At 45.0% G+C, this 16,855-nt stretch overlaps 1 protein-coding gene across 2 annotated transcripts in view; it reads left to right on the forward strand.

Moving 5' to 3' along the window:
• The first annotated feature begins 323 nt into the window (after positions 1 to 323).
• KIF26B (kinesin family member 26B) overlaps positions 324 to 16,855 on the forward strand; it is a 278,191-nt gene continuing 261,659 nt past the window's right edge. For both annotated transcript variants that reach the window (XM_083731982.1, XM_083731983.1), the window contains exons 1-2: positions 324 to 715; positions 1,678 to 2,079. In XM_083731982.1, the coding sequence (XP_083588108.1) occupies positions 653 to 715; positions 1,678 to 2,079 (465 nt within the window). In that variant the 5' untranslated portion in view covers positions 324 to 652. The remainder of the gene's footprint in view (positions 716 to 1,677; positions 2,080 to 16,855) is intronic.

The following is a 16,855-nucleotide window of genomic DNA, read 5'->3' on the forward strand; positions in this document are numbered from 1 at the left end:
AAGAAACTGCTTGGGCAAAATGGGGAGAAAGATATTGGCTGCAAGCCTCGCGGAGGCTCCTCCCCGAGCCAGGATCCTGAGGTTTTTGGAGGATTTCTTTTAACTCCGTGGCGAACCTTGGCGAAGGAAACAAGTTGCCACACACCACCCCCAAGTAGCAACGGGGAGAAAACGCTGCCTCTCCAGCAACACCCAGCCAGTCCTCCGCTCCTCTCCCTCTCTCTCCTTTGGCTAAAAATCTACCTTGGATGCGATTGTTCCTTTTGAGTTGTGCAGGGAAACTGGCGCTGTCTGCTTAGACTGGGGAACGCCGATCCCTTGGATTTCTGCACACACACAAACGCACAGAGTGGGAATAAACGAGAGAGAGAAGACAATGAGGGCAAACATGATCTGACGGGGGGCCGGAAAGATACAATCTCACCCTCTCTTGGGGCTCCGGCAGCGTTTTTGTTTTCTTTTCTGGGATCGGGGATTTATTTTTATTGGTGGTATTTTCCTTGGAAAGGCAGAGGGAGGGGGAAACCGACTTGAAGTGCGGAGCTGCTTCCAGCTGGTGCGTGAACCTTGCCGGATTGGGGGAAAAAAATCCCCCCTTGGATACAAATTTGCAGGAAATCCTGCCGCGGGCGCCGAGATCATCACCCTCACCATGAATTCCGTGGCTGGGAATAAGGAGAGGATCGCGGTCAGCACCCGAAACAGGAAATATGGGGTAAGTTGCCCTTAAGTAAAGGGGAAGGAGGGATGCTTGCAATAATAATAATAATAATAAAAATCGACAGCGCTGGGCTTCCACACAAAAGGGCTGCGAGCGGACACGGATCCCCGCCCCCCGATCAAGCCGGTCGCCTTCTGAAGAAGCGGCACGGTGCCCCAAGCCAAAGGGGCAGCCGGGGGTGCCTTAACCAGTTCCGCCCCTGGGACGCGAAAGAGAGACCGGGCGCCTCTCTCGCTTCCTCCCCTCCGCGGCTGCAGACGCCGAGCACTTGGGCAGCAGCAGCAGCAGTAGCCCATGGACTCTGCACTCCTTTAACTTTTGCAGCCTGGGGTTCCGCCTAGACGGCGGCTCTGCGGGGCGAAACGTGCTTCGCGGATCTCTCCTCTCCTCCGCTGTATATAGAATACAGTAACCTGACTTCCGAGGGGCTTTTGCTCATGTACGAGAGGGGCGCGCGGTGGGGATCGCCAGGGAGGGGGAGAGAGAGAGCGCTCCTTGGAGGGGGCTTGGATTGGAAAAACGTGCGCGCACCCACCCACCAATTCTGTAGGGAAAATCGATCTCAGGTGGTGACTTTTTAAAAAAAACAAACCCAGCTTCTTGGAGATCAGAGGGGGCGGGTGTGCCTGGAGGTCAAAGGTGCCAACTTGAATAAAATAGGGGGGGCAGGTGAGCCCCGCCCTGCATAATTGATCACACGATGTGGGGCATGCACATCGTTTGAATGGCAATGCACATCAACTTGGGGGATCAGATATTTTATGGAGGGGGAGGGCGAAGGGACCTCGGCCCCTAGGGGTTGGCTCCTATGCATGGAGGGGTGTTTTAGCTGACTTGGGGTGTTAATATCTAACATCTCCACGAGCCACTTGGTTCCTATCAATGCAACTTCGCTGCCCTCCTTCCACGCCCCCCACTGATCTGCTTCCCTCCCCCGTCCCTCCTTCTCCACTCAGGTGAACGACCCCTGCTCCCCGACCAAACCCGCGGCTCCCTTCTCGCCCGAAAGCTGGTACCGGAAAGCTTACGAGGAATCCCGGGCCGGCAGCCGCCCAGCCCCGGAAGGAGCCGGCTCCATCCTGGGCTCGTCCGGCACCCCTTCCCCGGGATCGGGCACGTCGTCGCCGGGCTCCTTCACCGGGTCGCCGGGCCCCGCTTCCCCGGGGATCGGCAACAGCTCTCCCGGGTCGCTGGGGGGCTCGCCGGGCTTCGGCACGGGGTCTCCGGGCTCCGGCAGCGGAGGGGGCTCCTCCCCGGGCTCCGACCGCGGCGTCTGGTGCGAGAACTGCAACGCCCGCTTGGTGGAGCTGAAGAGGCAAGCGCTCAAGCTGCTCCTGCCGGGGCCCTTCGGCAGCAAGGTGAGCCATTGAGCGAGTCGGTAGAATCTCCCACACACAGGCCCGCGAACACGAGTGGAGAAAGCGTGCATTAACAAAGGAAGGAAGGAATCTCAGAGCAAGGAGACAGGACATTCGGGGAAAGGAAAGTGAGGGAGCAAGGAAAACAGGGAGGGGGGGGGGTCTTGAAAAGAATCAGGGGATCAAACTCCACCCCCATTATTTGGGAGAAAGAGGCATCTCCTTTAACCTGTGGCTGGGTAGTGAGACTCCCTTCCCGCATCCAGCGCAGCTCTGTAGCTGAGCCCCCCCCCCCCATCTCCAGACAAAAGACGTTTTTGACACGCTCAGCACAAAGTGAGAGGAAGCACCAACGGTGTAATCTTCTGTTTGTGTTGTACTGGTTTGTAATGACGGCATGCCTACATACGCGGCTTAAGGAGAGTTCGGTCTGAGTCAATAAATGCCTCTGACTAGTCAAATAATTAGTCCTGCAATATACCATGAATATGGTTCCCAAGGTTTGAAAGGAACCAGTGTTTGGTTCAAACTTCTGTTTCCTTTCTCTTCTTGTCCATTTCCTTTTAAAGAAAATACCCAGCTCTTTATTAAATCTCATATGCGCAGCTGCAAAAAAGCGTATTTCACATTTTGTTGTTGTGATTGCACAAAAATGTGTCAAGCCGCATGTAAGGGTAAACCCTGGCCATCTCTCATGGGTGCACATCTTGTGATGTGATGGGCAATCCTCTGGAGGGAAATGGGTGGCCTTCTCCAAGGAGATCTGGCAATGAAAAAATAAATTGATCTAAAGCATAGGCATGCAAGGTTGCTCTTTCTGTCCTCAGTGTTGAGAGGAGAGCCTCAGGCTACAATCTTCTAGGTGTGCGCAGTTTCCTTGGAGGAAACCCTGGTGCCTACTCCCAGGTTACATAAGAATAGCCAATGGCCCATCTAGTCCAGCATTCTGTTCTCCAGGGGCCAATCAGATACATGCCTGTGGGAAACCCTCAAGCACAACACTCTCCTCCTGAGGTTTCCAGCAGCTGGTGTTCAGAAGCGTTGCTGCCTCTGTTCATGGAGGCAACACATAGCCATCATGGCTACCAGTCATTGATAGGCTTATCCTCCATGAATTAGGTTAGCTTGCCTCGGATTGCAGCCTGACTTGGGGGATAAGTCCCATAGAACTCAGTGGGGCTGAACAAACATGGATAGTAACATCAGTGATGGTGGATAAAGAACTGGTCTGAGCTTGCAGTGGTCAACTCAGATTCTCATAATCTCCTCTGTATATGGCAGCTGTGTTTATGCTGACTCCCAGCCTGTAGCTGCTGTGGTGGTGCCAGTGTCATGGCAGCTTACCTGGACAGATCAAGGCTCTGCAGACTCACCAGCAGAAGCACTGGATTGGTGCCACAAGTGCATCTCTGCATCCCTGACTTTGCTGCCATCTTGCCCAGCATCATTCAGGTACCTTGTTGGAGGAATAACATGAGAATATCAGGAGCGTCTGTGGAATCAGATGATCTGTGTAGTCCAGCATCACAATGGCCAACTAGATGCCTGTGGGAAGCCTGCAGGCAGTATGTGAATACAACAGCACTCTGTCCACCTGTGATTCTCAGCGAATGGTATTTGGAGGCCCACAGCTTCTGACAGTGGAGATTGAACAAAGCCATTGTGGCTAGTAGCCATGGCTAGATTGGAGGGCATTCCCACAGTTCTGTCCCACCAGTACTGGCTGCTATTGCCTTCCAGCCACAGCTGCTGCACACTAAAGCCACCACATCAGCACTAACCCTAACCCTAACCCTAACCCTAACCCTACCATTAGGCAATGTGAGACAGTACTCTTAGATGACAGCTGCTGAGGGGCGAGGAGTAGTAGGCAGAGAGCTGTGTGTGCCACATGATGTGCTCTGCACTCTCTTAGCCTGCTGCCCTCAAGGGCAGTGGAGGATAATGCCCTTATTGCCTGTGTACAGGCAAGATTCGGGTACCTGTCAGTTTGGCATTTGTCTGTGGAATGTGGAGGGCACTATACCTTCCCTTTGCTCAGGCAGCAAAATGTTTTGGGATGGCCCTGCGTCATGAGGAACACTGGTCCCAGACTCTGCAATGCATTCTGAGATGCAAATGAAACACCAAGAGTTGCACCTAAAATTGCCATTTCAAACAAATGTTTTGGGTTCTTTGGTTTGTGGTGTGGACATTCACCATGGGTGAGCTAAGGGGAATAAACATAGACATTTCCATTGAGATTGGCAGTGGGAGCTCCTCCCATTATTGAAAGCTCTTCTAGTTAAAAAAAGAATTCTTCCAATCCAAATGAAAGAAGGGTTCTTACATAGCCTTCTGCCTGACAGGCTAGTTTTCTAAATGTAGTACAGTGTTTTATTGTATGAACGTTCTATTGTTTGAAGGAATAGCCATTTCTGTAAGCTCACCCCTCCAGTCATAGTGGTAGAGTCTAAACACAGGTTTACCATCTGCATGAGAACTGAGCCTTAGTTTGCCACCTATTAGATCACAGATGGGAATTCCAATCTTCTTGTCTTCATGGTATAATTGCGTAAGAACAATAGAGAGTGTGGAACACTTCATAAATTAAATGTGAAATAAGTGTCAAAAAGCCATTTAATTTGATACCATTTTTGAGGTTTTGAAATTGCTGGATAAAATCATGCATTGAAAGGATATAATGTATTCTGTGCACACACTCCATGTTCATGCAGTTGAATTAAAATGCCTTATTCTCTCATTTTGTGTATTTTACACATCTGTGAGGTGTCCTCTGGTTTCATTTTACTACCTGCATCTGGCAGTTGAAAAGGCTACTGTGCTCACTACTCATAGCAGAATTTGCTCAGTCTGGCATTTTCTTGAGTTTTTGCCTCTTAAATTACCCTACATTTACTTGGTACTCCCATCCCCTCCCTCATCTAAAACAAGGATTGGCTCCATAGCTCCTTCCTTTTAGTGCGCCTCCTCCATCATTTTGCTTCTCCTGTGTCCATGGGTATATGACATCATCTCTCCCCACTATTTCCATTGCAATCACACAGCAGACCGCTGGCAGGTCTCCGTAGTTCTACTGAGAAGCATGCACATTAAAGTGCCACTGGATGATCAAAGTTGCTCACATGCTATTTCATGTTTGTAGGAACGAAAATGTGCCAGAAGAAAGCCTTGCCTTCCATTGTCAGCTCTGCAATATAGTGGCAGGAACTTCTGCAAAAAGTATGATTGGTGATCTGGGATGTGGAAGAGGAATGGAAGTGTACAAAAAGTGTGAAACTAACCAAAGGGTCAAGGCACATCCATGGTTTATGGTGTAACCTGTAATATCTTATGTTGAGGGCAACACTGTTGTGAACAAATCTGCATTTATAACTTGCTTGAAGGATGTAACTCTACACTACATAGTCTTTATCTGAAGAAGTGCCACAAATGATGATGTCATCTAGGAGTGACAGCTTCCATGACACACTTGGGTTTGTTCACAAGTTACGTTTCTGATCTAATTTATTTCCTACAGTGCTTCCACATTGCCACATCTGTGGTTCTCCTCCCTGAATGGTTATGACCATGGAAATTCCTTGGCATTAAAGGTTGCTGAGCTATAGTGAATACTTCACTGACCTGGCTTGCACTCTTAAGCTAAACCATGGCTTAGCATGAGCACGTGTGCTGCTTTTTGCCAGTACTGTAGCTATGGGGGAGGAGAGTTGGGGCTAGCTGTTTTTTTTTGCCCTGGGTGAAGCATCTAGAGGGGCTCCATTGAGGCTCCCAGCCTGTGCACATGGGTGTGTGTTTGTGTCAAACTGGGTTTTTAACCTGGGTGAAATAAAGCCCTGTTTTTAATTATGCATCATGTGTCATCCAAACCTGGTCTCTTGGTTAAAATCTCTCCAGACTCTCCATGAGCTGTAACCCAGAACAAACTTTGGTTACAACTTGTGGTTGGTCTGGAGAAAGCTTAACCATGAGTCTGGGTGTAGATTACATTTAAAGCCAAACCTTGGCTTTACTGCACTCTTAACAAACTACAGTTCCAGGATTCTTTGGGGAAAAGTTACGAGCACTAATAGTGCTTTAAATATGTGGTACGAATGTGGCCTAAGGCAGAAAGTGCCATTCAGTATATAAAGAGGACCTTCCTCTCTCCACTGAATAGCCACTGCCAGGCCTCCTCTTCAGTGGCTGTGAGGCATACATTCCAGATCCGAGGTCATGATTTTAAGTGGGGAATGAGTCCTGGCTCCTCTCTTCTTAGAAATTAAACAGAGTGGAAAACAAAAAAAAATTCCTTCCAGTAGCACCTTAAAGACCAACTAAGTCAGTTCTTGGTATGAGCTTTCGTGTGCATGCACACTTCTTCAGATACCCTATGGACTTCCATTTCATGCGGCTTAATGTGGAGTGGAAAACAGTTTCTGCAGCTTGGCCATATCGTCAGAATGACTTTGCATGATTTATGTCACCTTTTTAACGCTGAGTTCTTTATTTGGATTGGATATCAAGATGTTTTGAGGTGAAATCTGGCAAAATCCTACCATAGTTGAGCCACTCTTTGAAAGCCGCGTGGAAAGATTACCACATATATTGCATAAAAAAGTTAACAGTCCCGAAAGCTCTGTCAGAGGCTTTTGAGCTGACGAAGTGTTAAAAGAATTGTAAGCGTCTCTCTCTTCCATGGTAACCCTGTGGATGTTGGAGAGCCAGTGGGTTGCATGAATGTGACACAATGCCATTCAATTTGCACTGTCAGGCCCAAGTGTTATCAAATGGTAATATTTACTCTTCTACTTCAAACAGGGGTTGGTTTTCTTCTTCTGTGGTTTGGATCAAGAGGTATCAAGTGAAAACACTGATTGCTGTTGAAGGGTCTCTAGCACCAGTTTGCTGAATTGCATTTATCACTATTTATTTATGGTGCTCTTTGAATTAAAATATGGATGGTCCTAAAGGACTGACTGAGTTGAATCCTCCGTTTGCATAGCATATGTGATTATATGAATTGCTCGCTGCTAAAGCAGTTATTCCAAGTGTGCAAAAATTAAATTAAAAGTCTGAATCATAAATAAATGGTTCCACAAATCACGTTCTTTTGATAGCTGTAGTAAGTTTGTGGTTTTACAATCATTGGTAACCTTTTTAAAATTCTGTCCCAGAACTGGTGACATTTCTCATTGAGTGTTGCAAGTGGACTGCAAGAGTTAAGGTGAATGGTGGAAGATTCGGGACAGATAAACAAATGTACTTCATGCAGCAGTTAAACTATAGAACTTGTTCCCACAGGAAGCAGTGATGGCTAACGACTGGGATGGCTTTAAAAAAGGACTGGACAAATTCATGGAGGAGAGAGGACAGTGGCTACTAGCCATGATATATATGCTCTGCCTCCATTAGAGAAGGCAGTATTGCTTGCTGGAAACCACAGAGGAGGAGAGTGCCTGTGCGCTCAGGTCCTGTTTGCTAATTTCCCCACAGGTATCTGGTTGGCCACTGTGAGAACAGGATGATGGACAAGATGGGCCATTGGCCTGATCCAGCAGGCTTTTGTTACGTTATTAGCAGTGGCTGAGTTGAAGCAGGTCGCTTCCCTATTGGTAGCAGCTGCTGGTGGGAATCCTCCCTAGTGTCTGAAGATATTGAACACATTATGTGGAAATAATATGATATAGCGGAACCGGCCTGATGTACAGAAGCTGGTGAATAACATGGACACCTAGAAGGAATCATCAGAAAAAATATTGCAATAGAGGCCTTTGAAGTTCTTCATTGTACAATCTCCAGCTGAATATTAAAAATGCCTGAAGTATTCCTTCGTTTTGGAACTTCTTGACATTATATTTGTTGGGCATTGCTGAAAACAAAGGAAATGGAAAATACGTTGCCCAAGGCAATATGCAATACATTGTTAAAGCTGCTTGCAGGTAATTTGGCTAGACCCGCCTGCGTTCTCACACAAATGGTGCTGGATTTTCCTAACTGCTAAGTTATGTGACAGGCAGGCTTCTGAACTGCATTGTGGTGGTAATCAATCATTTTATTTGTATACCACCTTTCCAAAGCTGCAGTGGTACTTCGGGTTACATACGCTTCAGGTTACAGACTCTGCTAGCCCAGAAATATTACCTCAGGTTAAGAACTTTGCTTCAGGATGAGAACAGAAATTGTGCAGCGGCGGCAGCAGGAGGCCCCATTAGCTAAAGTGGTGCTTCAGGTTAAGAACAGTTTCAGGTTAAGAACGAACCTCCAGAACGAATTAAGTACTTAACCTGAGGTACCACTGTACAGCGTAAGGCTGCTTACAACATAGTAAAAACTACACATCTCCAAACGCAACAAAAGTTGCCACAAACCAAAAGCATCAAAAAGTACACAACCAAATAGAACAATTTCCAGATAAATCATAAGATGGAAAATAGAGACACAGAACCTTCTAGCAGCAACAGCAACAAACCTCCCAGCCCAAGATTGTATTCAGCAGCCCCCACCCTCCCAGGCCAGGTGGGAAAAAGCTTGCAAGGCAGGGGAGCAGGTCTTCCAGGACCCCTAGCCAATATGGTCTGCCCTCTTCTTGACTCCATGAAGTGGTGTTTGTGAGGAATCTGTCATTGATAAAAACATCAGGACTTATTATATGAGCTGGAACTAGCTGCTGCAGGGCAAGAGGGAAGCAAAAATATGACCGTGAAAGGCACTTTTTACATGTACAGTCAAAAGAACAGTCCAACAGCAGTGCCTCATAGTGCCATAGGTCTTGAAATGACTCGAATATTGAAGACCTTGGTTTCTCACCAAAGGAACCCCCCCAGCCAATATTGTACACCATCCCTCCTCCAAAATTAATAAACATATTCCAGAGCCTATAGCAATGGGTCTCCAGTTTTGGTTCAGGAGGAACTGCGCCTTTTTTTTTGTTGCTCTCCTTTTGTGCTGAACTTAGGCCAGGCATAGGCAAACTCGGCCCTCCAGATGTTCTGGGACTACAACTCCCATCATCCCTAGCTAACAGGACTAGTGGTCAGGGATGATGGAAGTTGTAGTCCCAAAACATCTGTAGGGCCAAGTTTGCCTATGCCTGACTTAGGCACTGACTAATGTTGCTGTCAGTGCCCACCCAACTCCATATTTTCTGCAAAATGGGGATGCCTCTCTGTTAGGGATGCCCACAGGATCCCATATAAGCTCTCCTTTTTCCGGACCAAGAAAATGGCTGGACTGGTGCTTCAGTAGCAGAAATTCAGAGAGGAGGGTTGGTTTTGGGTGTGTGTGTGCACAACAGGTATACAGAATATAGCTGTATACCTTTTTTTAAAATGCAGCAACTGAATCTTATGTCTTACTAAAAGGTAAAGGTACCCCTGACCATTAGGTCCAGTCACAGATGACTCTGGGGTTGCGGTACTCATCTCAATCTATAGGCTGAGGGAGCTGGTGTTTGTCCGCAGACAACTTCCGGGTCATGTAGTCAGCATGACTAAGCCGCTTCTGGCAAACCAGAGCAGTGCACAGAAATACTGTTTACCTCCCCGCCGGAGTGGTACCTATTTATCTACTTGCACTTGACGTGCTTTCAAAGTGCTAGATGGGCAGGAGCTGGGACCAAACAACGGGAGGTCACCCAGTCGCAGGGATTTGAACCGCCGACCTTCTGATCAGCAAGCCCTAGGCTCTGTGATTTAGACCACAGCACCACCCATTATGCCTTACTACTGAATTCCAAATTGATAAGATCAGCCTGATTTGTGTAAACCAAGGATGAGGAACCATTTTCTCCTCAAGGGACCATATTCCCTAAGGGAAAAGTGCTCATACCAGCAGCAAGCGGGGCCAGATACCAAAGTAGGTAGCGCCAACTTACACCCTATTCTCACACACACCATTCACACAATCACACATACCTAGTACACAAACACAGTCTTATGCATGTGTGCACACACAACCCCTCTTGACTCAGGCTCACATTTAAAATACACAGCACACAGTCTTCCCTGTTCAGCCCCGCTCTCTCAATTGATATTTTTACTGTAAACCTCTATGGCAGAAGTTGCTGGTAGTACACAACTGTAAGTGTAGCCTATAGGAAGAATAATCAAACGTGTGTTCTAATTCTTGCCCATTTATCATTTATGAATCCAGCTGACTTGCAAGGTTTTTTTTTGGGGGGGGGGGGAGGGACTCCTGCTGATAACATCCTGGAAATTTCATTAGCTCTCATAACCGTTGTCAGCAAAAGAGCTTTATAATCAGTCAGCAATATATATTTTACATTTTTGCACTTATTCCTTCTTTAAAATGCATAAACCTTGGCTAGTTAAGGCATGGCAACTCTTAATATAACAATGCATTATAGGTTTTCACAGAAATAGTAGGTTATTGATACTGATTGAATGGGAACCTTTTAAAAATTGAATCATGTACTTTGAAATGTTTGAATGTATATATAAAAAACCCTATTGGGTTGTAGCTGACTTAAGTCATAGTCAAAGTAGACTCGCTGAAAAAAAATGGATTTAAATTAGTCCGGGTTCTATTCGGAGTATGATTTAGTCAGATACATCCCGTAATAGTTTGCTGTTGTCATTGCGTGACCTGACAGATTTTTATGTATGGAACCATCTGCAGCCATACATTGCATTTGCCGCAGCAAAATGAATGCTTAACCTAGAACAAGGGTACCTTTGACTACCTCATAGCTATCACACAAGTGTGGAACGTTAACTTTAACAAGAAACATTCACTCAAAATATGTCAACAGGAGGAAAGCTGAGGGACTTCGGTTTTGGTTATGTTGACAAAGCTTAGCTTTTAAATTACAGAAGCACAAACCTTAATTTAACAATTTCAGTGCTTGCTTTAGAAGAAGGGAACATACACTATTAAACATACAGTGGTACCTCGGGTTACAGATAATTCAGGTTACAGACTCCGATAGTACCTCAGGTTAAGAACTTTGCTTCAGGATGAGAACAGCGCGGCGGCAGCAGAAGGCACCATTAGCTAAAGCGGTGCTTCAGGTTAAGAACAGTTTCAGGTTAAGTACTTAACCTGAGGTACCACGGTATATGAAAAAATCTTTTAAAATGTCAAATATATTGTCATTTGTTAAGTGAATAAATGTGTCCTCAGTGAAAAGCTAAGGCATAATTCATAATTTCTCCATTTACCTGATGTATCTCTTCATGTCCTGGGGCACAGAACACATAGAACCTGCTACCACCGAGCTATGAGCTCTCCCCACAGAGTCCCATGGGTGGATATTGGAGGATATATGGGCATGGCTTTATTATATTTCCCTTTCTGTTAGAACCTGTGCTTAATCCACTTTCTGCACCTTTCTATCATTTCTGCCCACATGCTCTTGATTTAGCCTTTCCACTTCAGAGATGTTTGGTGGCCGAAGACTAATAATATTAATAATGAAAGAATCCCTGCAGCTGATATAATGGGAAATGGGTTCCTGTTAGCTCGTGCCTACTTTAGGGAGACATTTCTAGCAGAGACAGGACAGTAATGAACCCTTCCTGAAAGCTTAGCAAGTAGCAGAATAATGGAATTTCATTTCTGTTCAGACTTTTAATATATGAAAAAGCACAGCCGGACTGTATGCGGGACTTAATTTTGTAGTGCAAAAATCTCAGTCACCTAATAATTTCATCCCAAGTCAGTGTAATGCAAATAGGATTATTGCATTAGAAATGTGATTTTAAATGGCCTGGAGCAGTAATTTGTCAGCATTTGGGAGGATTAAGTCCATTGAAGTTTAGGCAGCAACAGCCAGTCTTTTGTATTGCATCATAGGTCACAATACCAAACACTGAGCATAACCTGTCAAAAGCACATTTTGCAATTGCAGGTCTCCTGGCAGGGAGAGCACCTACCATTTGCCTGTGCCCTTACATTACAGCACCTAGAATTACTCCAATTGTGGAAGCAAACCAGAGAAATAAAGAATAGTACTTAGATTTGTTGATGCTTCTCATTTTTATTATTATGAAAATCAGAGGTTTAGGCCTTACTTTAAAAACAGAGTGATTCAAATCATGAATCTTGATTTTTTTCTTTTTGTCCAGGGAGATACGTGACCTGTGATTTTTAACATTTGCTGTGAGAAATAATACACACAGGTCTTGCTATCCGAACACAATGCGTTCTCAGGAAATTGTTAGGTGAGCATTCACATAGCGAGTGGATCATTTCCATTGATTCCTATGGGGAAATTTCTAATGCATTCCCGGCAACAAAATTTTGATCCCAGAATGGAAAAACCCAGGAAAACCCTCTGAAATCTTGCAAAAGTCAAACAAGGAAGGAAAAAATGTTATTAATTAGCCAACCCCCCCACACTTCCCACTATGGTTTCTGGAGAAACGGCTATCATAGACCAGCAAAATCTTGTTTAAGGCTACTTATTTGTTTATAGTACTACATGCAGGTCTGGTTGTTTGGATATCTCAACCTGCACTGCTTATAACAAGGATCGGATCCTAATTCATCATGTTTGGATAAGTGAATTTTTGTGTAACGAGTATTCAGATAGCAGGACTTGTGCGTTCTGTCAAATTATACTCATTTATGTGCTTGTTCCTCTATTATAAAAATGATTGGGGTGAAAAAGCACTCATTATAACTTTGGCTGGGTCATACCCTAGATTTGTTACCTAGGTTTGCTGTGTATCAGTTGCTGAAGTATACCAAAAACAATGGTACCTTGGTTTACAAACTTAATCCGTTCTGGAAGTCCATTCTTAAACCAAAATGTTCTTAAACCTAGGCATGCTTCCCCATAGCAGCGGGGGACTCAATTTACAAATGGAACACACTCAATAGGAAGCAGAACATGTTCTGCTTTCAAGGCGAAGTTCACAAACCAAAACACCTGGGTTTGCATCATTCTTAATCCAAATTGTTCATAAACTAAGCTGTTCTTAAACCAAGGTACCACTGTATCTTACAAATGTAATAGGACCATTTCCTCTAAATGTACCTTTTTGCTGGTAGAATACAGTGGTGCCCCGCAAGACGAACGCCTCGCAAGACGGAAAACCTGCTAGACGAAAGGGTTTTCCGTTTTGGAGGCGCTTCGCAAAACGAATTTCCCTATGGGCTTGCTTCGCAAGACGAATAAGTCTTGCGAGTTCCTTCGGGTTTTTTCCCCTTCCCCCCCTTTTCCTAAGCCGCTAAGCCGCTTATCAGCTGATCCGCTGATAAGCCGCTTAACAGCTGATCGCTAAAAGCCGCTAAACCGCTAATAGCGCTAATCCGCTAAGCTGTCAATGGGCTTGCTTCGCAAGACGAAAAAACCGCTATACGAAGAGCCTCACGGAACGGATTAATTTCGTCTTGCGAGGCACCACTGTATCTGCTTTCTGCTTTTGATACATATTCCAATAACTTTGCTAGTATATATTGAATTCTGAAGTATTAGAAATTGTATCATTTGGGCACCAGATTTGTGTACATAGATGCTTGTTTTCCAGATGGCAGGGTAATGAACCTTTTGAAACTGAGATGGCTCAGCTTTGTAGTTCATTTGGTTTGATTGTTCAGTTTTTAAAGTATCATTTTACTCTGATAGAAGTTAGAAAGTACGTAATCATAGTATCATAGAATTGTAGAGTTGGAAGGGAGCACAAGGGTCATCTAGTCCAAGCCCCTGCAAGGCAGGAATCTTTTGCCCAACGTGGGGCTTGAACCCAGGACTCTGAGATTAAGAGTCTCACATGATTCTATGCTCTACTGACTGAGCTATAATTTATTGTATATGACTACTTTTGTCATGTTTGTAGTTATGTAAGTTGTGTATTGGGACGCGGGTGGCGCTGTGGGTAAATGCCTCAGCGCCTAGGGCTTGCCGATCGAAAGGTCGGCGGTTCGAATCCCTGCGGCGGGGTGCGCTCCCGCTGCTCGGTCCCAGCGCCTGCCAACCTAGCAGTTCGAAAGCACCCTCGGGTGCAAGTAGATAAATAGGGACCGCTTTCTAGCGGGAAGGTAAACGGCGTTTCCGTGTGCGACTCTGGCTCGCCAGAGCAGCGATGTCACGCTGGCCACGTGACCTGGAAGTGTCTCCGGACAGCGCTGGCCCCTGGCCTCTTGAGTGAGATGGGCGCACCAACCCCAGAGTCTGGCAAGACTGGCCCCTACGGGCAGGGGTACCTTTACCTTTACCTTTTTAAGTTGTGTATTATGTTGTAAGCTGCCCTGAGCATGGTTTTAACTTTGGAAAGGTGGCATACAAATGACTGACTGACCACAATGCAGACACACAGCTGCATATCACATAACTTAACAGATACAGAAATCCAACACAAGACAAATTACTTGTAAGCAGCTTTTAACAATGTCTTGCAGATTGGTCCTGGACAACGTATGTATTTTCCATTTCCTTTGCTTTCAGTAACGCCCAACAATTATAATGAAGTATTTATCCACTGTCAAGAAGTTCCAAAAGTGAAGAATACCTCAGTTATTTTTAATAGCCAGTAGGAGACTATGCAACGAACAGCTTCAAAGGCCTCTATTGCAATATTTTTCTGATGACTCTTTATAGGTGTCCATTATGGATGTTATTCACCAGCTTTTGTACATCAGGCTGGTTTGCACAACCCAGGAAGCCAAATTATGGCCTGCTGGGATTGTGCAAACATGCCTCCCCACCCCCCAGAGCTCAAAATCAGTTTTCTGTTTCCTAGTCTTGTGCTAATCCAAGGTTTGGTTGCGCATGCCATCTGAACCTGAGCTTGTGGTTAAACTTTCTCCTTGCTAAATAATCAGCTTGTAGCTAACGTTTTCCCTCATGCCAGAGTGAAAACGCCTGGGAAAGAGTAATGCAGCTGTGAGCTCCTCTCCTGGAGCCCACATGTCCACACAGTCCCATTATGCCACAACTTAGTAGCCAGTGTGTTTGGGGGTGGCTGGAGGAAGACATAATTGGGAGATGAGGCTGATACTCATCCGTATTCAATATTCTCACTATGCTAAGAGCTAAGGTGCATTTTTAACTGCTTCTAAAGAACCATTCATGAAAATATATTGGTGGAAGTATATTACACCCATTTACCTCAGGGAGGAGATTTGTGCAGGCAAGACTCTGGAGTGTGCTGTAGGGTTCATGTATCCTACTTGGGAAATGAGACTCCTTCGTTACAGTTCTTTAATCACATTCTTTCCCTCCACAAACATTATGTTGTGGATCTGGTTGGCTGCAGGTGTTGTGTGCATGTTTTTCAAAATGCCTAGCCCATGATCAGTTATGAGGTTCTCTTTGGAATGTTTGAGAATTCTGGGTGCTTAGTCCAGATGTCAAATAACCTAATATTGCTTATTTATGTTGTGTTACTGTTTTAGGGTACAACTTTCAGATCTCCTTAGGGAGAAAAAGTGGGATAAAACTGGTTTTAAGTAAATGTATTTCTTAAATAACCACATTTTGCTTCACAAGAAAGAGAATTTGTGGTGTTTGCCTTGTGGGTTAAGGAGAGAGTTTTATATATGTGTTGAAGAACTATTCCATAACGATTTCTCCTCTATTAAAAAAAATAAAAGATCATCCATCCTAAATATGGGTCAGCACATTGTACTGGGCAGGCTGCCCAAATCAGCGGATTGTTAGAGCCAGAGTAGCTTTGTGTACAGAGGAAAGAAAACCGTTCACACAGACTCAGCCGCATCAGCAGTCTAATACCCTGGATTATTTTTGGAACATCAGATAATTGGGATAGTTCCAAACACAAAACTGAACAGCTTGTCGTGGTTTTCTGTGTAGAGCCCTATACTACTGTATGTCCTGTATTTTTATTCAGGCCTGGTTTCAGCAATTTGTTATGTGTGACTGTCACAAATGTCAGAAGTGTATGACCTGTCATATATAATGTGCTGGTATGAAATCTGTTAGCTTTTAGAACTAGGAATCTTCCCCACCTCTGTATTACAGAGCTATGCACTGACATATTCTGTGATCAGATGCCACAGGATAAACAGAAATGGATTGTTTATTCTTTGTACAGAACTCCACCACATGTATCTCCCCCTTCTTCCTTATTAGAAAGCACATTTCTCTGGGTGAAGGTTTGCAATATGCTGGTCATCTAATGTTGGCTCTGATAGACTCATCAACACCAATCTATACTTTTAGAAATAGCATACTGTACTTGGGACCATGCCACTTTTAAATGTAAGCAAGGAGTTCATGTTTGAATGCTTTTCCATGTCAACCCCCCCTTGTACACAGAGAAATAAACATGTCAGAGAAGGATTGGTTGGACGGATATGTTTGCTTATTTATGTTAGAGCATTTAATTATGAGATTCCCCCCATTCTGAAGTAGCAGTCGTAGGAGAAATGTCTGTTTTTTAACACCTGAATCAGTCCCATACTATTTGCTTGTACCATGTTTGACAATATTAAAGATACAGTGGTACCTCGGGTTACATACGCTTCAGGTTACAGACTCCACTAACCCAGAAATAGTACCTCGGGTTAAGAACTTTGCTTCAGGATGAGAGCAGATATCGCGCGGTGGTGGTGTAGTGGCACCGGGAGGCCCCATTAGCTAAAGTGGTGCCTCAGGTTAAGAATAGTTTCAGGTTAAGTATGGACCTCCGGAACGAATTAAGTTCTTAACCCGAGGTACCACTGTACTCAGTTTCCCTTTTTCAGTGCTTTGTTACCTTAAAGTGACAGCAGCTAATATCATCAGCCAGCTTTAGCTAAACCAAACCATTTTTTCCAACCAGATTTCAGAGGTTGACTCAAAAGCCCCTTTCTCTCCCATCCATCACAG

The sequence above is a fragment of the Podarcis gaigeae genome (genome assembly GCF_964106915.1).
Source record: "Podarcis gaigeae genome assembly, chromosome: 3".
Taxonomy (NCBI): Eukaryota; Metazoa; Chordata; class Lepidosauria; order Squamata; family Lacertidae; genus Podarcis; species Podarcis gaigeae.